The sequence below is a fragment of the Haliotis rubra genome, unplaced genomic scaffold (assembly GCF_003918875.1).
Source record: "Haliotis rubra isolate DU_JTF1 unplaced genomic scaffold, ASM391887v1 Scf222, whole genome shotgun sequence".
NCBI lineage: Eukaryota > Metazoa > Mollusca > Gastropoda > Lepetellida > Haliotidae > Haliotis > Haliotis rubra.
In genome coordinates this window covers 114,070-138,269 of record NW_025766248.1, presented here as the reverse complement: position 1 = coordinate 138,269, position 24,200 = coordinate 114,070, and the positions used below count along the sequence as shown (strand labels likewise).

General features: G+C 40.2%; 1 protein-coding gene and 1 long non-coding RNA gene across 2 annotated transcripts; one reads left to right on the top strand and one right to left on the bottom strand.

The window, feature by feature from the left end:
- Window positions 1-434: 434 nt before the first annotated feature.
- LOC124277513 lies at window positions 435-23,414 on the bottom strand. Its single transcript, XM_046713223.1, has 3 exons — window positions 23,401-23,414; window positions 20,714-21,013; window positions 435-642 (listed from the first exon to the last, which is right to left on the bottom strand). Exons 1-3 carry the CDS (start codon window positions 23,412-23,414, stop codon window positions 435-437), a joined length of 522 nt encoding a protein of 173 aa, XP_046569179.1.
- Window positions 12,032-16,552, top strand: LOC124277482. Its single transcript, XR_006898835.1, has 3 exons — window positions 12,032-12,137; window positions 14,302-14,360; window positions 16,459-16,552. It is a non-coding gene; the product is annotated as an uncharacterized LOC124277482 (long non-coding RNA).
- Window positions 23,415-24,200: the final 786 nt, after the last annotated feature.

Below are 24,200 nucleotides of genomic sequence, written 5' to 3'. Positions count from 1 at the left end.
AAATTTGAAGCGTTGTGTCTTGATGATGTAATCGTGGACGGATTCAACTATTTTCTGGCTTACACAAGAAGTAAATTCTTGTTTCCGTTCAAAATGGTATCCAGGTTATAACGGGTAGTGTAAAATACATATTAATTCTTAATAGCTTGTAGTTTCGGAGACGGAGTAAATCTGAGTAGGTAAATTAATTTCTCTATCAAATGATCATGAAGTTACCTACACAAAGTGTTTACTTTTTAACATAACTGGGAGTCTCACAATTGGGAGTTCTCACAAATGGGAGTAGACCACACAGCATGTTCAATAAAAAGGCCCTGTAAATAGCTTCAACGATTACACAAAAGTACGAACTGTAATCACTTCAAGTTCATATTCTGGTTCCCTGTTCCACCTGTTCAACGATCTTTATATATTTGCATCACCCACAGCCATCATCAACTCGCTCCCCCATGTCTACTTGAGTCTGGTTTCTTCCTCTTCGCCGCCCGCTCTTCCTCCACCTTCTTCAGTTTCTCCTCCCTCATCTGGAGCTGATGTTCCGCCCTCATTTTCTTCAGGAACTGGTGACGTTTCTTCTCGTCCTTGACAGCTTTGTGCTTGATTTCTCTGTCCAGTTGTTTCCTCTGGACTTGCTCCACCAACCTGTAAACACAAACCTGTAAACATTTCACACGGAATTAGATCAGAAGCATGTGTACAAGCATCGCACTGGGATTTGCTCCAGACGTCGGGGAGCTTTGCCACGGCTGACAACTCCTCCACGGCGGGGACAGAGAAGGCCACTCCTCCACTTGACTGACGGTCGGGGACCAAGCCCTCATCTCGAAGCTGTTGAAGAATCTCCGCCCCTGACAGGCGGGGTGTGGGCCGTGTCACCTGACACTTGGCGTAGTACAGCTCATGAGGTCAGTTGATCTTGCCCGTCAGAGCCTCCTCGGGAGATGTCTGCTTGAAAGGTATAACCTTGGTTCGTTTGCAGCCCATTTTAGAAAGATATTTGGCATCCGTATACAAACCCAACCTGTCTCTTCGAAATATGGCCGAGACAATGACGTGACGACACAATAACATGACGTCATAATGTAGTGACGTCAATGACTGTCATTCCCACCTAAGCTGGGCGCCGTCTCTCACATCACAATAAACGCAAGTTGACGACGCACAAGAGAGCCAAGAACCAGTTTAATTCCTACTCGGGGCGCGATCCGCCATTTCCGTTTAAAAGGGGCGAGGTTTGTCGAAAAAAAACAGCGCGAAAATAGAAACTTCTAAATGCAGTCAAACACCGATGTATCGAATTTGTCTCGAAGTAGAAGCTTGTTCCTGGGTTACCCGTATTTTGTGGTGAAGTCGAACCTTGGAGAACTCGAAGTATTTACGTATGTTCCTTTTACTTCGACACGACATGACGGTGTTTATAACTGAAAGCAAGGACATCTGTTCAGCAGTTACCTTATGAATATACATGGATTAGTAAACATGAAGCGTTATCTTCCTAAATATCGACCCGTTTCTGATATGTTATAGATATCACTGAATAAATTGTGACTAGACTAATGGTCCCATAATCATATACCATCATTTCATAAGTCCCACGTGTTGTATTGGAAACGCGAAAAATGTAAACAAATTACCCATAAAATATTTCATATTGTACCAAAGTCACAAAGTGACTTCAACTAGGTCTGTTAGTAACGCCACCAAAACCACGCTTCAAAAGGTTTTATAGAACGGAAGGGTCCTTTCATCCGATAAAAGCAATATTTATCTATTTAATTGGAGAAATGCACATACTGGTGGACATTAGCAGGGATTAAAATTCGTAGTACATAGAAGCTGACCAAGGACTATCTAAAAACAAATTTGCCGTCATAAAAACAAGCATTTTGCAGTATTTCTAAACTGCTCATAGCATATACATGTGTAACCCGTGTTTAAAGACAGCTATTGACTGTTGAAACAAACACGTTAAAACAGGCTTGAAGCGTTGTATATTTCACGCAGGTGTTCGCCAGAAGTGTCACGTGATGTTATGGTTACCAGTTGAACCAATCAGGACTCACTTCCGTTGCATGAGTTTCTCGTGCGCCTTAATTCTAGAAATCTCAGTCAAATTCAAACAAACAGGTGAGAATTCAGTTAAAAAGAGCCATTTAACCTCTGTTATGAACTTTCAATTCTTTGGGAAATGTTCGTCTGTAATCTACATCGGGAAGACTATACAAAATGAAAGGTTTTATATGGTGTTTTCCATGAAATGTTGTAGTTATCCGTACATCACGTGTGCCAATAGGCTGTAATAAACAATATTTTTGTGGAGATGGAATGTGTAACACATGAGCAAAGTGGCCATTGGTAATATTTATGTCGGCAGTGGGTGACATTGGTTTCATTTTAATGCCGCATTCAACCGTATCTCAGGTTTAAGTCGGCGAATTTGATGCTTGATTATTTTGGGGCAGTGGAGTAGCCTAGTAGGCAATGGCAGTGCGTAGGAGATGTGTACTTACATCAAACGAACTGCCGTTATCGGCTGGTCTTGCACACTTATGTTTTCCTTATTTGACGAGTGATAGGTTTGGGGTGAGGATATGTAAGCCTGGACACAGGGGCTTGTATTTCTGAAAACAATACGTCCAGGATCCAACACTCGTTCACTGATAGCCACCTACATCTTTGGCTATCAGGGAACGAGTGGTCTGAAGACAGAACAGCTGGAACAGATCGCGTAAACGCACCATGCTTCGTGGCTCACCGAGAAGCATGACTTTTCACGTGCAGTCAGACCACGTGCTCTCGACCACGTTGGAAACGGCCGAATCGGTCAGTTGTGTACAGGTTATGTTTGGGTTAAGACGTAATTGAGTTTAGACGTCAGTTTGAGTTCAGGTTTCCTTGAGTTTGGTTGTTTCTCGAGTTGGGTGACAGCTCGTCAAAATAGTTGTTAGATAGACTGATATAAAGATTTATTTATTAGTGCATCGAAATAGAAGTTCAATATAGCTAGCTGCTATAGAGCTAGATACTGTACATAGTAGATTTACGCTGCAATAGAGCAAGATAGTGTAGATAATAGAATTTAAGGTATCACATTAAGTTTCTTGCCTCATTAACATTTGTTATAAGAGATTCACGTTTAGTTCCCCATTTGTATTTCATCAGTTTAATCAAGAGAGTCACGTTTAGTTCCCCAAATAGCATATTTCGGTACTTTAATTTTAATTAGTTTCGTTTTCAATTCCACTGCGCAACAATGGTAGCAGAGCGTGGTTTTCTGTTACATTTTCAATAGAACCAATAGATAGAAATAGAACTCATTTGATATTTAGATAGATAGACAGTTCAGACCAAACTATGTCGGAAACTGGAATAGATAGCCAGCTTAGGTCAACTACTTCGGAGCCAAGATCTCTGTCGGCGACAGCCGAACGTGTTCGTGTGTTTGTGTTAAAACAACAAAAGGCAACAGCCAAATCGAGTTGTACCAAAGCTAGAAATAAACTCATGACTTTGATAGTAAGTGATGATCAACCATCACAGAAACAGGTAAGGGATGGTGTAGATCAACTGAACGAGCTTTTCGTGAAAGCAACAGATGTTATATTGGAACTTTCAAAGGTTTATGTTAAACTGGAAGATCGTGAGAATGTTGAAAAGTTGGATCACGAACTTAATAGTTTAGAAGAGGAAAACAACACAGTTCTTGAATCTGTAAAGATATATTTACAAGGTAGATCGGAATCTGACAGATCAGGAAAACGCTCTCTGTCCAGTGGGGTGTTAGATAGGCTTTGCAACGAGGGTGAAAAATCCCGAATTGTTCAGCAACAAAGTGTTGTATCTCGGCGACAATCTCGTGTTGCATTTAGGCAACAATCTGAGGTATCTGACCATGAACGTTTGGTATCTGAAGGACCCAACCAAGGTGGATAAACTAGCATTGCATTCTAGTAGAACAGAACGCCAAGGGAAGTCTGATAATCAGGCCATAGGGAATGACATGTGGAAACAGTTAAAGCGTGTTTCCATACCTGTATTTTCTGGTGACGTGAAAACCTACCAAAGCTGGAAGGCTGCCTTTATGACTTGCATTGATCAGTCCCCAGCAACACCTGAGTTTAAGTTGTTGCAATTACGCCAGTATCTATCGGGGGGAAGCTTTGAAATCAGTTGAATCTTTAGGTCATAGCTCAGTAGCTTATGATGTTGCTCTGGAACGTCTTGAAAGGAAGTTTGGTGGGAAGCGACGGCAGATTGCAATCCAAAATGAAGAAATTAGTAATTTCAAGCCAATTCGTGAGGGTCATGTTGAGGATCTAGAGAAATTCGCTGATATTTTGGATGTTGCAGTTGCAAACATCAGAGAGTCAGATAGGGTAGAGGAGTTAGGAAATGGTCTCCTTTATGTCACTTTGTTAAAAAAGATGACTGAACCTATGGTGGCACAATATCAAAAAGTGGGTGTTTGAAAGGGACAGACAGGAGTCAGTAGAGACTCTCAGAGAATGGATAATGTTAGAAGCAGAATTTCAGATTGTTGCGAAAGAAGCAGTGCGAGGATTGAGTACACCTGGTAGGAGATCAAACCCGAAACAGAAAATGTCTAGCACATTTGTAAGTGATGTTACGGTTTGTGGTGTATGTTCTGGAGAGCATGAGATTTGGAACTGCAAAGTTTTCAAAAGTATGCTCGTGTCTGATAGATGGAATGTAGCCAAACGACTGACACTTTGTTTTCGCTGTCTTAGGGGCAATCATCTTGGTAACAGCTGTCGTCAAAATAGGTTATGTGGCATATCAGGTTGCGCAAAGAGTCACAATAGATTATTACATAATACAAAATCTAGACGGAATGAGTGCACAGACAATTCTGCTCGGGGCTACCGAGAGATAAACAAAGCTGAACCACAGGTTGAGTCAGTGGTTAATATGGGTCATGATGTAGAACATGCAAAATCTAAAACATGTGTTCAACCTGAAAGATCTCATGCAACAATGCCACCAGTGTCCAATACGTTGATAGCTCTTCGCACAGTTCCAGTGGTATTAAAGAATGGTGCGAGGAGCATTACAGTAAACGCCTTGCTGGATGATGCAAGCACGAAGTCGTACATCAATGCGGACATTGCAGCTGAGTTGGGGTTGCAGGGTGAACCACAAAAGATCTTTGTAAATGTCCTTAATGGTCACACAGAATCGTTTGACACAAAACCAGTAGAATTCAAGCTTGAAAGTATCAGTGGTGATCTAGGTATCCAGATGTCTGCAATGACAACTAATAGTGTGACTGGTACTTTGCAAGTGATAGACTGGCAAAAGCATGGGAGCAAATGGGTACATTTGCAAAATATTCCATTCCCCCAAAGTAGCAAAGCCTTGCATGGTCGATTTGCTCATTGGTGTTGATCAATTAGAATTGCACCAGTCATATAAAGAAGTAACTGGATATCCTGGGGATCCAGTTGCAAGACTTACACCACTTGGGTGGACTTGCATAGGTCGCTTGTCTAATAAAGGTAGGTTTGAACAAAGTAACTTTGCTAGCTCATTCTTCATAGACAACAAAGATATTGAGCTGAACAAGTTAATGCACAAGTTCTGGGAATTAGATCACGGAAACCCAACATCATCTCAAATAAAGCCTGATGATGAAGTGGTTTTACAAGCAGCACATGAAACACTCACACACAAAGATGGCAGATATGAAATAGGTATTCCTTGGAATGAAAATGTTCATTTGCTGACTGACAACTACCATATGGCTGTTAAACGTCTTTACAGTACTGAAAAGAAGTTGTCTAAACATCCAGAAATAGCAAAGGCTTATGATGTCATTATTTCTGAGTACTTGTCAAAGGGATACATTCGCAAAGTTCCACAAGATGAACCACTTAGTGAAACAAAATGGTACCTTCCTCACTTTCCCATTTTGCGTCCTGACAAGAGTACCACCAAGGTTCGTATTGTGTTCGATGCCTCGGCTAAACATGAGGACCTCTCTCTAAATGATGCAATACATGCAGGGCCTAAGTTGCAAAGTGAGTTGTTTGATGTTTTGGTTCACTTCAGAAAGCATCCGGTGGCACTTATCTGTGACATAGCTGAAATGTTTCTTCAGATCAGTGTGTCACCAGATGATCGACCTTATCATAGATTCCTGTGGAGGTCAATGGATATGACTAGAACTCCTGATGTGTACGAGTTCAGCAGGATTGTATTTGGAGTTACATCCTCTCCATTCTTGGCCCAATTTGTGACACAGGAACATGCTCGAGTTCACATGAAAGAATATCCACTGGCTGCAGAAACAGTCATCAAATCGACATATATGGACGATAGCATGACTTCTGTTGAAGATGTGGAAAAGGGTATAGAGCTCTATGAACAGTTAAAGGAACTATGGTCTAGGGCAGGAATGCATGCCAGAAAGTGGATGTCAAATTGTCTTGAGGTTTTAGATGGCATACCTAGAAGGATAGGGTGAATGAGGTTGATCTCAACAGAGGACATTTGCCTTCAGTCAAAACTCTTGGCCTACTGTGGATAGCCACAAGTGATTGTTTCACATTCAGGGTAAACTTTCCCATTACTGTTGAGAAGATCTCAAAAGAGTTTTCCTGAGATATGTTGCCAGGCTTTTGATCCCTTGGGTTTAATATCACCATTCATTGTTACTGCTAAGGTGATTCTGCAAGAGATGTGGATGGCGGGACTTGAGTGGGATGATGAGGTAGATGGGGTCTTGAGACACAGAATAGAGCAATGGCTGGGAGACTTGAGTGGTCTAGAAGCAGTGAAAGTTCCCAGATGTCTATGCAGTCATAAAGATATGACATCTCTGACTTTGCACACCTTTGTTGATGCCTCGCATGATAGCATATATGGAGCAGTTGTGTATGCAGTAACTGCCTACCCAAACGGAGACAAATTGAGCATGATAGTAGCATCTAAAAGCAGAGTTGCGCCACTGAAAGCTGTCAGCATACCCAGATTAGAACTTATGGCAGCTATCCTAGGTCTGCGATTGGCACTGAATATCACAGAAGCACTTAATGTTGACATTAGGCAGGTTGTCTTCTGGTCGGACAACATGAACGTGCTATGCTGGATTAGAAATAACAGCCGAATATTCAAACCTTTCGTTGCCAACAGGGTGGGTGAAATCCATGAGGTTACAAGTCCTTCACAGTGGAGACATACTCCCAGTGAGGCAAATCCCGCTGATTTGATTAGTCGAGGTGCCACAGCTCATCAGTTGATGACAAATTCATTGTGGTTGTCAGGGCCTTCTTACTTGCTGAGAGATGAAAGTGAATGGCCTGAAACTAAGCTGAAGTCATCAAAGGAGGATGACCTGAAAGAGATGAACAGAAGTACGCTTCGATCTGCAAGCTTTCTTTCAGTGCCGTGTGACTCATGGCGACTAGAACCCTCTCGATTCTCCTCATGGAGAAGACTCACACGAGTGAATGTATGGGTTTACAGGTTTCTGCACAATTGTCTAGCATCGAAGATGATAAACTTCAAGGTGAATTATCACCAGATGAGATAAGTGACGCTGAACACCGAATCATCATGAATGTGCAGAAAGAATCTTTTGCAAAAGAACATTCCTCATTGACATCCAGAAAGCCATTACCGTCAGGGTCGAAAATCTTAAACCTCCATCCTCAGGTGGATGACAATGGGCTCATGAGGTTGAAGGGACGCTTGGAATATGCTGAATACTTACCGCATGATACTAAATTTCCAATCATTTTGCCAAAACAACTGGGTGACAACGCTTATTATTAAGCATTATCATGATGAAGGTAAGCATATCGCTGGAACAAACCAAATACTAGCTTCACTTTCAGCCAAGTACTGGATAATCTCTGGCAGAGAAGCGATTCGGGCATGGGAGTCGAAATGTGCACGGTGCCGTTTGAATAAAAGGCAAAGCCAGTTCAACCGGTTATGGCGCCTTGCCCCAAGATGAGAATGGGAGGTTCACTTCGAGCCTTTACACAGACTGGAGTAGATTATGCGGGCCATTCTTGACCGTTCAAGGTAGAAAGTAAACAACGACAGAAGCGGTACCTTTGTCTGTTTACATGCTTGTCTACTAGAGCCGTACATTTGGAAATGGCCTATGGCTTGGATACGGATTCTTTTCTGAATGCCTTTTTTCGAATGGTAAACAGAAGAGGTCTGCCTGAGCTGGTAGTATCTGATAATGGTACCAACTTTGTTGGTTCTGTCAAAGAATTGAAGGAGCTGTTCCTCCTCCTTGATGAGAGTGCAGTTAGACATTCACTTGCAAACAAGGGAATAAAATGGTGCTTCAATCCCCCTCATGCATCACATTTCGGAGGGGTGTTTGAAACCATGATAAAGGCTGCAAAGCGTGGCATCTTTGCTATCCTCAGTGGTGGTGATGTCACAGATGAAGAGTTGATGACAGCTTTCACTGGAGCAGAGGCTCTTATCAACTCGTCCCTTAACTTACCAGTCGGCTCATCCACATGACAGTACACCTCTCACGCCAAATCACTTCTTTACATGGACAGGTTGGCGGAGTGTTCGCACCTGACACAGTTGACACAACAGATTTCAATCCACGCAAACGGTGGAGAAGAGTTCAAGAGTTGGTGCGTCACTTTTGGTGTCGGTGGATGAGGGAATGGTTACCAGGTCTCAACACTAGACGAAAGTGGTTCTCTCCTCATATAGGGATCTTCAAGTTGGAGATGTTGTTTTAGTAATATCTCCGATATGCCTCGTGGAAACTGGCAGCTTGGCAGAATTGTGAAGATCTATCCAGGAAAGATGGCCACGTTCGTGTGGTTGATATTAGGACAAAACAGACAGTACTGAAAAGACCAGCAAACAAAGTATGCCCACTAGAATGGACATCGAGTGAAACAAATAGCTATGATTAGCTTTCAGATAGGTTTTAGTCAATGATTGACAGAGGTCAATCATGGAGAGGGTATGGTCTGAAGACAGAACAGCTGGAACAGATCGCGTAAACGCACCATGCTTCGTGGCTCACCGAGAAGCATGACTTTTCACGATGCAGTCAGACCACGTGCTCTCTCGACCACGTTGGAAACGGCCGAATCGGTCAGTTGTGTACAGGTTATGTTTGGGTTAAGACGTAATTGAGTTTAGACGTCAGTTTGAGTTCAGGTTTCCCTTGAGTTTGGTTGTTTCTCGAGTTGGGTGACAGCTCGTCAAAATAGTTGTTAGATAGACTGATATAAAGATTTATTTATTAGTGCATCGAAATAGAAGTTCAATATAGCTAGCTGCTATAGAGCTAGATACTGTACATAGTAGATTTACGCTGCAATAGAGCAAGATAGTGTAGATAATAGAATTTAAGGTATCACATTAAGTTTCTTGCCTCATTAACATTTGTTATAAGAGATTCACGTTTAGTTCCCCATTTGTATTTCATCAGTTTAATCAAGAGAGTCACGTTTAGTTCCCCAAATAGCATATTTCGGTACTTTAATTTTAATTAGTTTCGTTTTCAATTCCACTGCGCAACAACGAGTGTTGGACCGAGGGCGTATTATTTTCAGAAATACAAACCCCTGTGAGCATGGACGGTTATGCAAGTAGTCAGCAATTGTCTGTGCTGTAGGTGTGTGATATGAAGACCATTGTACGTATCTGGGAAGTAAGCTTGGGGTCTATCAAGTCGTGTAATATAGCTATGAGGTATATAAGAACTGATTTTGAAAGGTGAGAGAGTTTGCACACAGGTGGAAATTATATGTGCGGGTCAGGCTGGCTATATCTCCTGTATCTTCGACTGGTGTGAGTATTATAATTTTATGTTAGTTTAAATACTCCAGTAAGTGACATGACACCTGTCGCACCATCTCATCCCTGAGATGCTCTGTGGGGGGAGGGATATGTGGAAACTCCACGCAATGGCAGAGCAGCAATGTTATGCTGCCTCAAAAAGTCTTGCTTCAGTACGTAACGCACACAACAGGTACATGAGCTCGAACGATGTCGTCCACGTAGTCTACGCCATTCCAATAGCTATTCACAATGTTGAGTTGTATTCTCCAATAACGTGTGGAGCTTCCCCATACCATTTCACTACCAGCCCCTAAACTGACGTCGTTGAGAAACGTAATCTGAAACGTTGAAATACAATAAACTTCCGTTATTCTGATGTCACAAATGTCTTTTTTTTTCTGATGAACAAATCAAACAGTGACTTCTTAATTCTTTATTTGTTTATTTTAAACCGACCGACTCTACAATAGATCACTGTGGCTACGTGAAACACATTCAAATGTTATTGGAAGCGCCTAGCCCGAAGGTTTGCCCAATGGCAGCCATGTATTTTGCCGTTTTCCTGTACATATTGTTTGCCCTACAGCTTGGAGATTCACCACAGATCTTCAGCATCGTGCTTGCATTTACTTCGGATGGTGCCTACTACTTTTGGAACCAATTTGCTTCGCGTTCACCTTAAACAGACAGTATATTGATGTATTTATATCCTGACTGTTTTAAACAATAGTTTTATGATTATCATTTTCAATGTTATATATGGATGCTTTATGACAGAAAAACTGGAGAACTGCATATGATGCAAAACAATTTTTCCATTTGGGATAATAAAAAAATTATCTTATTATAACGAAGGTCGAGTGTTACAGGAGACTATAGTTTGGCATGAAATGCATGTGAACCCGGTTTTTTGTAAATATCTCTTCATCCAATGACCCAATCGATCTCAAACTGTGCAAGTGGATGTTTTGTCAGACAACCTAATCACATTGTAAATCACCGATGTTATGCATTCGTATTAAAGAATCTGTCTATGTAACTGTCAACAAAATAGACAGCAGAACGCATGCTTGCAGAGGGAGGGAGCCAATGACCTGTAACAGCGGCAGTGTTGGGTCATAAAGGTCAATGCACGCGCAGTTCATGATAGTTACCTGTGCACTGCACAGTGATAGACCGTTTGGATCATTCACATTGACTACTTCTAGCTGTCATCATGAAAGCTTATTCAGATGATGCTAAACGTTTAATTAGAAATCTGTTGAATTTTTTTTAAAAAGAGAGCAAACGTAGCAAACCGCGCCGATTTATAAGGTGTCGGATTACATGAAACGTACAACTTTTGCTCTTGGCATGAAAAAGAACATCGTGCTAAAAATTGTGTAAAAATAAACCAACAACCAATAAACAAAACCTTATACAAAAAGGTAGGCATCCAAAGTGACATCTTTTGACATCAGGGTCATCAGAGATGTCATTCGCCGGCTATTTGCAAAATTTAAAGATGTTAACCTACAGAATAATTCTCACTAATGGGTTTTGTGGTTAATGTTGAACAACTCAGAGAAACAAACTCCGTATGATGGTTAACAGTTGGCACCCACCTTACCCTATTCACGACCTGTGACACCTCTTCATACCTGTCACGTGCATAGCTGACCTACATTGACGAACGTTGACCTTTATGACCCAACACTGCCGCTGTTACAGGTCATTGGCTCCCTCCCTCTGCAAGCATTCTGCGTTCTGCTGTTTATTTTGTTGACAGTTACATAGACAGATTCTTTAATACAAATGCATAAAATCGGTGATTTACAATGTGATTAGGTTGTCTGACAAAACATCCACTTGCACAGTTTGAGATCGATTGGGTCATTGGATGAAGAGATATTTACAAAAAACCGGGTCCACAAGCATTTTATGCCAAACTATAAAGCGATTATTTCGAATTAATTTGCTGTGTTACAAACATTTTCAAAATCATACTATAGTGGTATCTGTTTGCTCCACGATCTTGATGCTTTATTTTCTTGTCTGGCATGGAGACATTCTTTTTACAATCCACGATCACTCATTTCAAATGAACATCGCTACAACAGGAAACAAGACTGGGATCCTGACTTGCGTAGGAACACGAAGAAACCAGTCATACTGTTAACGTCACGCGAGGTTCTGACGATCCCCCGAGATTTATGACGTCGCCATGACGACAATTTCACTGCTGATACCGCCATTTTGTCGCTATCATACATTGCTGTTATACTGCCAGTTTTCTCCACTTGTTTGCCTCACCGTTTGCTTATTTCCAGTTGATATCACCATGACGTCGTACACTCAAGGTATTTCGTTATACCTACCTCCGTTAGGGTTGACCCTTTGCTTTCTGTTAATGTGTTATGACTTATTTACGAAATTCAGCGTGAAGTATGAAAATCTTCAAAGACGGGCAGCCATTTGTGCAACTTCTAACACCTTTTTAACCTTTCAGTCTATTAATAAAAAACCCCTCAAACAACCAAAAATAACTGCCAAAACAAAGCATGTATCAGTTAGATTTTGATTTTTCGGCTCTACTTTATGAAATTTGCAAGTACAGTTTCGTTTGTCAGCACAAAATGTGCAGATCATCGCCATTATGATACAGTTACTTTTCTGGTCATTGTTAAATGATCTGAACCAATCTGGACAACACATTTAAAGGATCCCATCCCAAATGTCACAATAATATAATGAATTTATACTTAATACACATTATGTGACATATTTGGTGTTTGTTTAGGTTCCATGCAGAGTAATGAACCAAAATTAACTAACCCAATACAGCGAATTCTGTTTCTCGCAGTTATAATAATTTGTTTTCAAATAATTACACAACTAGTGATTATTGAGGTACCATTATACTGTAACAATATTAGCTAAATGTCTAATAAATTAAATTAATGTCTTGAGTTTTATTTGTCAGATAGTTTATAGATACTATTCTATACTATTTTGAACAGTCATGAAATGTGCTTCACATGATGCTTTAGGCTGGTTGAACGGGTCCATGACAAATTAATGGTTATCTGGGAAACATTACCCATGTCAGCATGCTTCACAGTGTCTTATTGTGACATGGTATACAGTACAACCGCTTGAAATCTGTACTCACAGAGAAAATGTACCTTTTTGCAAGCATTCACCCCAAAACTGGCTACAATGTACATTCAAGTTATTAAATGCAAAAACCCAGAAAACAGCATATGCTATTTTTCACAGTTTCTTTTTGTAAAGACAGTTTTTTTAAAATCCTAATTTAGATACAAACCCCTGATCTCACTTCCTGCATATTAATACTTGCACTATTGAATTACAAGGGTTTAGGTTTAGGAATATCACAACAGTGGAAAATATCTAGAGGGTCCAAGATAAATTCAGCACCTGTGCAGAGACCATTCTGTCAGAAATAAGAAATTACTTCAAGTTAGTGATGACTAAGTTATTTGAACAGAGGGTCTGGTCTTGTCCAATCAATAAACGTGCACTGAATTAACTACTAATGGAAATTATATCTCCTAAGTGTAAAACTTTTATCACCTTGCAATAATTATTGCCTCTAAGTTTATAATAATATTTGTTTTCTTGGACTAGAGACAATATCCCTAGAAGACATAATACTAATGAAGATATAATTATTTTAAGAGATTAACAAACCACTGAACTTATTAGATTTTTAAAAAGTAATACATTCCATGTATGCTCCAAGAATACTGGTGTAAACAAACTTCTTCAGTCAACTACCTCAAAATCTGGTTAATTATCTTCTATAAAGTATTGCATCAAATCTGCCTAAAACACATTTGAATACTTATCCTAGTTATTAAAGAAAACCAACTGAGAAGTATCTAATTCATTCTGTTAGAGACCTGAATAATGCTTGTCCAGGGTGTGACAAAAATGTAGCCTTTGATTTTTTTAAAAATTACCTGGTAAGTTTAAAGTTAAATATTTGTTTTGTGTGTGATATCAGTCTCATGATAAACATATTTTTTATATTGAAAGATGTCTTAAAGCAAGAGCCAACAAACTAAGTTCATATCAAGTAGTTATAAACCATTTTAGTCTTTGTATGCCAAGTCATTCATTTAAATCATATTAATCTGAAACCTCCTCAATTAAATACTTGATAGGAATAATTATAACTTCAGTTTCAACCAGATATGCAAATATGGGCTATGCTAATACGTTGATAAAATACAGTGCTCACATAATAATATAACTCTTGTTTTTGCATGGAAACAACCCAAACATGTGATGTACAGCACAAGATGACAGTCAAAAGTAGCAATCATGACTTACCAAACTTTGTAGACAGAACTGTTGCAGCTCATCATGACACATGCTTGCTTGTTAACTCGGAATTGTTGCCATTTATGGCGAAATACCCAATTTAATGACAATGACATGTTGTGTCCAGTATGTTGTATGCTTTTCATAAGACTCTCACCCCTTTTTTCCCGACAGCTCTTGATCTGGTGATAAGGTTCCCTTTGAACTTCGACATCTGGGCCCCTCCTCGCCAAGTGGGTGTCTTAGGGATTCAATAATTTTATATCATTGTAAACCTGAAATTGTGTGTCTTGTGTTTCGTGTGTGTACCTAATTAACCATTGCATCTGTTACAAACATCTCTTACCAATAATATAAACAGTAATATCTATGTGGAGTACTAACCATATGTCTTAAAGACTTATATTCTCCTAACATCCTGACTGCGACTAGTTACTCAATCCATTTGGAACTGCTTACCGCCTTTCTCTACTTTTACCTTCTGTCACTCTCAACATGTCCTTATCTCCCACCCTGTCAGCGTCCTACTGGGAGATACATGACCATCCTAGAGCCCCTGTCAGAGCTGCCCGTCCCTCCCACCTCTATCCCCAACCCTGTTTCTCTCTCTACCCCCGTCCTGTGCGATGCCCCTCACTTCGTCGATATTAACCTCGATGATGACGACACCCCGATCCAGTCCCCAGTTCGACTCTTCTTGACACGTGTGTCTGGGTTCTTGAGGAGAGTGTTCCGAGTCAAGATGGACGCTTAGAGTGACATCTTTCAGTCTTTTGATTCTTGAGGAGTGTGTTTGTGTCAAGATGGACGCTTAGAGTGCCATCTTTCAGTCTTTTGATTCTTGAGGAGTGTGTTTGTGACAAGATGAACGCTTAGAGTGACATCTTTCTGTCTTTTGATTCTTGAGGAGTGTGTTTGTGTCAAGATGAACGCTTAGAGTGACATCTTTCTGCCGTTTGATTCTTGAAGATTGTGTTTGTGACAAGATGAACGCTTAGAGTGACATCTTCCTGCCGTTTGATTCTTGAGGAGTGTGTTTGTGACAAGATGAACGCTTAGAGTGACATCTTTCTGCCGTTTGATTCTTGAAGATGGACGCTTAGAGTGTGTTTGAGTCAAGATGGACGCTTAGAGTGACATCTTTCTGCCGTTTGAGTCTTGAAGAGAGGACAAGAATGTTCTTCCTGCCGTTTGATTCAAGATGGACGATTAGAGTGACATCTTTCTGCCGTTTGATTCTTGAAGAGTGTGTTTGTGGACAAGATGACATCGCTTAGAGTCATGACATCTTCCTGCAAGATGGACGTTAGAGTGATTCTTTGAGGAGTGTGTTTGTGACAAGATGAACGCTTAGAGTGACATCTTTCTGCCGTTTGATTCTTGAAGACTGTGTGTCAAGATGGACGCTTAGAGTGACATCTTTCTGCCGTTTGAGTCATGAGAGGGAATGTTTGTGTCAAGATGGACGCTTAGAGTGACATCTTGCTATCGTTTGATTCTTGAGGAGTGTGTTTGTGTCAAGATGGACGCTTAGAGTGACATCTACTTTTTGGACGTTGTGTCTTGTAATATTTACTTTTTTTTTACCTTTCGGACGTTTTTATACTTTTCGGATTTTTTGTGGTTTGGGACTTTTCGGAAATGTAGGCTGTGAGTTTTATACGTTTTGGCTTTATTTTTCGGACAAGATTTAACTTCAATTTTACCTTAAATTGATAATGACTAATAATTAAAATTGTCTTGATTTTCTAAGTATTTGTGTTTTCTTTTGTTATGCAGCGCATGACTTAAGTTTGGGAGGTGAGGTGAAATTGTGTTTAACGTCGTGCTGGAGAATATTTCTCTCATATGACGACGTGCACGCGTGTGTATGTGTATGTGCGGCTGCTTGTACTAGCCCAGACTGAAGCTGGTTATATAGTGCTAGCCCACTGAGATACCCCACTCAGACACATTATACTAGAGTGTCCTGGGAAGTCCTGAGTCGTCGACCTTTACCATTTCTGATGCCCATGAGCACCAGCACAGGTATGGCCCATCTACCTGGAACACCAACTGTGATACTACGTCTACATAAAGTAGGCCGACACTCAATTCAATATATATCTTCTTTCAGTCAAGATATCTTTAAAAAATTAAGATATCAGTAATTTGTGAATAAATGTAAAACCGGCTTGCCATAAATCCACGTAACCTCTAGTAATAGTGATTCCTGAACACATGCTTATATTAGGGTCAAGATCGTATAATGGACGATCTCTTTGTGATTTCTCATGATGATGTTTCCTTCTGTTTACGGGTAGAATATACGTGTCTCTCCTCTCGCTACAGATGCATCAGAGCAGCCATGGTCGAAGAGAACCTCTCCAGCTGACGTGTAACGCGCCTGTTATTTAGATGTAACAGTGGAAATATTGTAATAAACTTATACTGTGAAAGCTGACCTAGTGTGTGTTTCTTTATAGCTCAGTTCAAAACACTTGGGTGTTCATATGAGTGAGTGAGTTTTACGCCGCTGTCAGCAATATTCCAGCTGTATGGAGGCGGTCTGTAAATAATCGAGTCGGGACCAGAAAATCCAGTGATTATCAGCATGAGCATCGATCTACGTAGTTGGGGTACGACGACATATGTCAAGCAAGTCAGCGAGCCTGACCACCCGATCCCGTTAGTCGCCTCACACGACAAGCATGGGTTGCAGAAGATCAATTCTAACCCGGATCTTCACGGGTACACGAGTGAGTGAATTGGATCTAATCCGCTTTCAACCGCTGTGAGAGTGATGCAGTTATTGACACTTACGACACTGACAACCTAATCACTCAGGCGACTCTGAGAGTCCGGCACGTCGAAGGTTCACTAAGGCATCTGGGCGCGTTGTATCCTTGGTGATTTGATATTTACCAGTGGAAAGAAGGTGCCTGCAATCTTTTCCACCCCTTCGTCGCGCTCCATACATTACCTTCGAGTGGCCTGTTCACCAAATGGCAGATACGTGAGATAGATGAAACTTGTGATGGCTGCCGACAGATAGCTCAAGTCGATTGATAACCGTGTGGTTAATGTTCAAGTCAGCACCGATGTGGCCACATCACTGTGTCATGCATGTCAGGCGCATAGCAAGCCAATTGTTTTCGTGTAAGCCCGATAGGTTGTAAAGCTTTATATTTAGATAGTATTGAGGCTTGCCCAACCTTTTTAGCAACGATCACGTGTAAGCCCGGGCTTTTTTCTATAATGGTGGCTACGCCCCTGCATGTGAAGAACTTGCCATCGTGTATTTTCTGAAAGTCTATGTCTTGCCATGTCAAGAAAAGTTAACTTTTAGTACTGTCATTGTTTGAAGCAGTGCATAAAACTGTTGTGTAGTTTACGCTATTTCTCAATAAAACTGTACATTGATATTACAGTAAGGAGAAAAAATGAATTTCGCAGACATGTTAAAATACTCGTTCCCTGAAAGCTACAACATGCAGAGAACAACTTCTAAAAATTGTTTCAAGTTAACTTAAACAGTGAAAACTTAAAGGGACAATTATTCAACTTAGTCTGATCTGATTTTTCAGGCCTTGTAACATACGTTGTTTCCATGTTCTATAGGTGTCAATGTGAGTATCTGTTTTGATATCAACTTGGAAATAGAAAATACGTTATGTTATGTGTAGGTATCTTCAGTAAAGTTAGTAAACGATATACGTTGGTTAGTGTGTTATCTTAAACATTGTTACTAACTGCATACAAAAAGGCCTTCATCTTAAGAAATCTAAATGAACGATATTTTCGTGGATTGCATTGAAACCATTTCTTGTTAACTAAGCTCGGTAAAGAGAAAGGACTTGCAATACCATAATAGTTAGCTTATTTACCATGGTGAAAACTGGACAACATTTTACAAAGATCATTCTTTTCACGTCAGAGTGGTAGCTATAATTATGAGGGCTGTGATGTAACGTATGTTAACATATTTTTCATATTTCAAAAGAACACTGAAAAATTACTTAAAAATATGAGGATGGCCCCATGGATTAATTAATTCACCGTTTGTTTTCAAGAATTTTAGTCGATTTAGTAAACAGACAATGTATGCAGAGCACATGTTTTATCATTTTAATGATCAACCTACCAATGTTTTGCTATACTTAAACACACAAACAGGAAATATGCAGGGGAACCAGTGCTTAGGGTAGATTTTACATCACTAAGGTTATGAGTTAATTATTCTTGAACCGTTATGATAAATGTTTTCTGCAAACATAATCTAGACACCATGTGGGCCTTGCACTTTCCTGTAACATATGTTACCAGCTTTTAACAATAAACGATCACCTTTCAACACTAATCGTTTCGTATTTAAATGCAGACGCCTCTGTTTGAGACAATAGGAACACCATCTTTGTTCCTAGCTTTCATAATTTTTCAATATAAAACTTATTCATTCAGTTCTCCATGTAACGTGCGTTACTAAGTAATAACCATTAACAATTAACCAATAACTTTCCATACTAATGTTTTAGAAGGTAACCTCTAGTTTGGATACTCGGAACAACTTCCCAGGTGATCAATGTTTCAAAAATGAACGCGTGGAATCTCAAAACAGAGCTGATATTAATGACTGTTTTAGTTTCGTAAATTGTGTAACGTATGTTTCTGTAACGGGTGTTTTTTTCAATGTATATCAATCACTGTTGCAAGGAAAGGTGTAATGGTTAATGAACTTTTGTATGTTCAGTATGAGCATCTTGGTAGCCTAATGTTTGCAACAAATGGCAATGGTTAATAAGATATTCGTTTTATAAGTATGGGGCAGTAACGAATGTTTCATTCTTAACCATAACGTTTACAAAATTAAACATGGAACACATTTGACCAACGTTGACGTCTATTTCTATTAGGAGTATTTTGTTTATGAAACAAATTACAAACATGATTACAAAATTAGCATTATTTTCATATGGTTTTATCCCTTGATTACACACTTATGCTACACGCAACATACTGGGTAGGTATGTTTTACTGACATTTACAATTTTGGCGACAACCCAACTATTGATTACAGAAGATTTCAGCAATGTTTCACTGGGTTGTGCAATGAAATACACAGACGAGCTTAGGAGTCAGGTATTTTTTTCGAACTTCTTATAGATTTCCTTTTGACAAGCTATTGATATTAATTCTAAAACCATCAAAGGCTTTACGAGCGACAGTAACGTGTGTTTCAGTTTGATATATGTTTAATATCTGTTTTAGAAAAGTGAAATGTTTTTATATGTTTTTCTTCTATACCTTGTTTCTGCCAGTCAGATCAAGGACAGCAATGGCACGAACATTGGTAACAATGCTGTGTTGCCTGTGGCAGACAATTTCGACCAATATGTACAGTTTATAATATAGTATTTAGTGTGAAGCATTTGCTTGACATTCTAGAATTTTAGGCCATGATCGCCTGTTCGGACCAAAATCATAAAAATTGCCCTTGGATTCAGGTGATACTTAAACAATGCTCGTCTGTATATTTGTATAAATCCCCTTCAGGCGAAACAAAAACATTAATAGAAGTCACGTTTTCTTGAAACAAGAACTTTTCTCGTTTCACCTTAAGCCCAGTTCACCGTATGAATTAAAGTGTAGAACAATTGAGAGAAATACAGAAACGGTTGAAAGTTTGGCAAGAGACATCAATTTCATCCAGTGACTTTATGACTAATGTTTCGGAAATGTCTGTTGAAAGTGATGTCCAGCCTACTGATATAATTGAATATCAAGATTATTATACAATGTATATGATCGAAGAAAGACAAGATATGAACTGCATAAACCATGATCTATTATACACTCTGAGCATACAACAAAAACAAGTGTATATATACTACAATATTTATATAATGAAAATATGCATTAAGGGTATATAGAAATAATTGGCATATATATAATATATGCAATACATATAAAGTAAAAATTACCTGTATATAAAGTATGTATCACTGGTATATGGAACGTATACAATAATTTTGGATGGAAGTATTTACACTATATCCCTAATGTTCACACATGATTTCCATCCTCCCACTGTACATATCAACACAGCATGTTCAATACAAAGGCCCTGTAAATAGCTTCAACGATTACACAAATGTACGAACTGTATTCACTTTAGTTCATCTTCTGGTTCCCTGTTCCGCTTGGCCTGGTTCTTTTTTTTCCTTTTCCTTTTTATTTTCAGTAAACGATCTTTATATATTTGCATCATCCACAGCCATCATCAACTCGCTCCCCCATGTCTACTTGAGTCTACTTCGTGTCTGGTTTCTTCCTCTTCGCCGCCCGCTCTTCCTCCACCTTCTTCAGCTTCTCCTCCCTCATCTGGAGCTGATGTTCCGCCCTCATTTTCTTCAGGAACTGGCGACGTTTCTTTTCGTCCTTGACAGCTTTGTGCTTGATTTCTCTGTCCAGTTGTTTTCTCTGGACTTGATCCACCAACCTGTAAACATTTCACACGGAATTAGATCAATATGAAATCGATACAAAGGCACTTTTAGTAATCAAGACAGTTTAAGTTTTTCGACACTATTCGTCCTAAATATTTTACCTGTTCAGTCGAAAGAGATCAGCCTTCTGTCTCCTCCTCTCAGCTGTGTAGAAGCATCGCACTGGGATTTGCTCCAGACGTCGGGGAGCTTTGCCACGGGGAACAACCCCCTCCACGGCGGGGACAGAGAAGGCCACTCCTCCGCTGGACTGACGGGCGGGGACCAAGCCCTCATCTTGTAGTTGTTGAAGAATTTCCGCCCCTGACAGACGGGGTGTGGGCCGTGTCACCTGACACTTGGCGTAGTACAGCTTGTGAGGACAGTTGATATTTCCCGTCAGAGCCTCCTCGAGGAGATGTCTGCTTGAAAGGTATAATCTTGGTCTGTTTGCAACCCATTTTTGAAAGATTTGTGGCGTCTACAGTGAAAACACGTCCAGTCTCCACGAATGTTGGCGAGACAATTACGTGACGTCATAATGTTGTGACGTCACTGACTGGTCCATTCACGAGCGACTATTTCCGTTTCAAATTAGGTTATGGAAATTAAAGGACGAGGTTGCCAGAAAGCCCTTTCCATTGCAGTTAATCTTGTAGTGACTGTCTCCTCAGGAATTGTTCTTAGTATACTTTTATATTAAAAAAATAGTCATGGCCTGATTCATCCCTGACTAAAAAAGACGTCTTACAAGTTTGATCTTGTGCCAGTCGTTCTTTGAGCAATACTGGAACATGCAAAGCTGAAATATTCGAGAGGTCCCCTCGTAAAACAAAACCATTCCCGATTAAACTCCCTGGGCTCCGGTCCACAAAGCGTTCGTAACGTTACGACCCATCGTAACTCTGTATTTTATCACAGGCTTACGAATGGCATAGTGCTGATTACCGCTGTCACATCACTTGGCTGAATGGGCGTTAAACCACAAAACACAACATTGTAAACTATACTCTATGCGATACACATTTTGAATTCTTTGAGATACAGAAACATCCCCGAATATCTAAGGGTCGGCCTTTACACAGTTTCCAACCCCAAGAGAGAAAAAAGGCTTGAGATGCCGGAATTCATATGAACCCAGTTTGGCGTGAGATGTATGTTTTGTCGTGAGTAATAAAAACGGGAGTCTCAAGCCAAATGCGTATGAGCTGGGAGGGATGACATAGTATTGATGTGGCGGCAACCACAATTCACTCACTCACTCACTAAATATAACGATGATAATAATGAATGAATGAATGAATATCGGGAATCTGTGAACATCTAAATGTTAAATATGGAAACAAGCAGATTTTCTAATTCCATGTGTATATTCCTTTGCTTACTCTACCCGTGAAGGTCCGGGTTAGAATATTGATCTTCAGTAACCCATGCTTGTCGTAAGAGGCGACTAACGGGATCGGGTGGTCAGGCTCTCTGACTTGGTTGACACGTCATCGGTTCCCAATTGCGTAGATCGATGCTCATGCTGTTGATCACTGGATTGTCTGGTCCAGACTCGATTATTTACAGACCGCCGCCATATAGCTGGAATATTGCTGAGTGCGGCGTAAAACTAAACTCACTCACTCATTCTTGCACGATATAAAAACATCGACAAGAAGTGTCTGCACTCGTGTTCAGCACCATTCCAAATAATTCTAGATCTTATCTGTTTTTTTTGTAAATAATTTGACAAAAATCAGTTCATTTGTTGAATGACATATGAAACATATAAGCGTCCGCTTCCATTCGTCGAGTCATGAAAAACTCTTGCAGGATAAATGAGCTCTGATTGCTTTGTCTCGTTACCATGGTGCCGGCGAACACCTGTGTGAAATATACAACACATCAAGGCTGATTTGACACTTGTTTATATTAGCGACGGGTGTAGGCCTTGGGTCATCACGGAGAAGTTCCTGGTAGTTCCTTAAATTGGTACAAAGTGTCAAATTCATCCTTGTCGTTCCCTCCGCTCGAACTACTCAAACATTGTCTAAACCTCTTGGCTTACAATTGTCGGAATGACACTGTAAGTGCGTCATAATGGTGATCAGACCAAGTTACTTTGATCTAACAGAACTGAACAATATTCACATTCACAAAAGTTACATAAATACCAAAAAATGTAAATGCGTATTAATTGTTTTCATAATTTGTATCTGAATCTTGTATGGACTGAAGCAACAAATTACTGCATTAAACAACAAACAAATTTTAAACAAATGTTTTCAAGATGTCCGCTAGAGAATTTAACAAAGGTGAGAGAAATTGGTGAAACATAGAAATGAGTTGTGCATAGCAAGAGTCATCAGGAGATAACCTACCCCCTCCTGATGTGGTACAGTTCACATATTGGCTAATTATAGAGTTTGACTGGATACATTCAGTTCAGTGAAGAAAAAGATATGCTGTTTCGTATTTTACAATGTCCCGTATTTTTCAATGTCCAAAATCATCAAAAGGCAGCAGTTCACCACATAATTTTATAGCAAGTTTCATACGGAAATATTTAAACAGTTTAATCAATAGACTACTCTGTATAGAATCTTCAACCAGAATTATATAATGGTTTTGGAGGTTTGCTTTATAAACGAGTGCTACCATCATTTTGGGAATATATACACAGCAAAAAAAGTTAAGCACCCCTCAAATGAAAGCTGAATTATCGGTATATGTCGGAACAAAATGTCAGTCCTCATGATGGCAAATCAAAGAGTGGTATATTGGTGATAAACTAAGGTGTTACTTATTAGAAAATGTCTCTCACGAACGCAGCCACATGCACGTGAATCCCCGCCACCCATGTGTTGCACACACCAAAGTTTCAAACAACCACAAGCATTGGGTATTTAAGGATCGGTATCGACTTCATTATCACTGTTTTTGCACTTCTGATTGACAATGGCACGAAGGAGAATTTCCGAGGCATTGAGATGGCAGATCATTGGACTTCATCGGGCAGGACTTTCTTACAAGGAAATTGCAAGACGAACTCAATTCCACTACACCGTAATAAGCCGTCTGGTGAGGAAGCATGCGCAAACAAATGATGTAAAGGACCGTCCCCGTTCTGGAAGACCAAAAGCTACCACGCCCCAGGAGGATAAAGCTCTGTTACGGCATGTGAGACGCCAGCCTTTTGGTTCAAGTACCCTTCTGAAACAGGCCTGGTTACCTCATCGCCGCTTGAGCAACCAGACTGTGAGAAACCGCCTCAAAGCTGCTGGATTAAGAGCCAGAAGGGTCATCAGGCGTCCACAGCTCACAAATCACCACAAGCGTCAGCGTAGGTTATGGTGTCAGAGGTGGAACCTACGATCATGGAGGAGAATACACTGGACCGACGAAAGTCGTTTCCTCCTGCATGTTGTAGATGGGAGAGCCCGCGTATGGAGGACTAGGAATACACGTCTTGCCCCCAAAAATATTTTGCCAAGAGTACCATTTGGCGGGGGATCCGTAATGGTTTGGGGTGGCTTCTCCTACGACTGTAGACTGGAGTTGGTGACTATACAAGGTTCACTCACAGGCGCTCGCTACATTCAGGAGGTTCTGGATCCTGTAATT

Bases quoted from the DNA above. Each gene is read 5' to 3' on its own strand.
- LOC124277513 (XM_046713223.1), bottom strand. The intron at 643-20,713 runs GTAAAATATTTA...TTGTGTTTACAG, and splicing joins GATCTCTTTCGACTGAACAG to GTTGGTGGAGCAAGTCCAGA.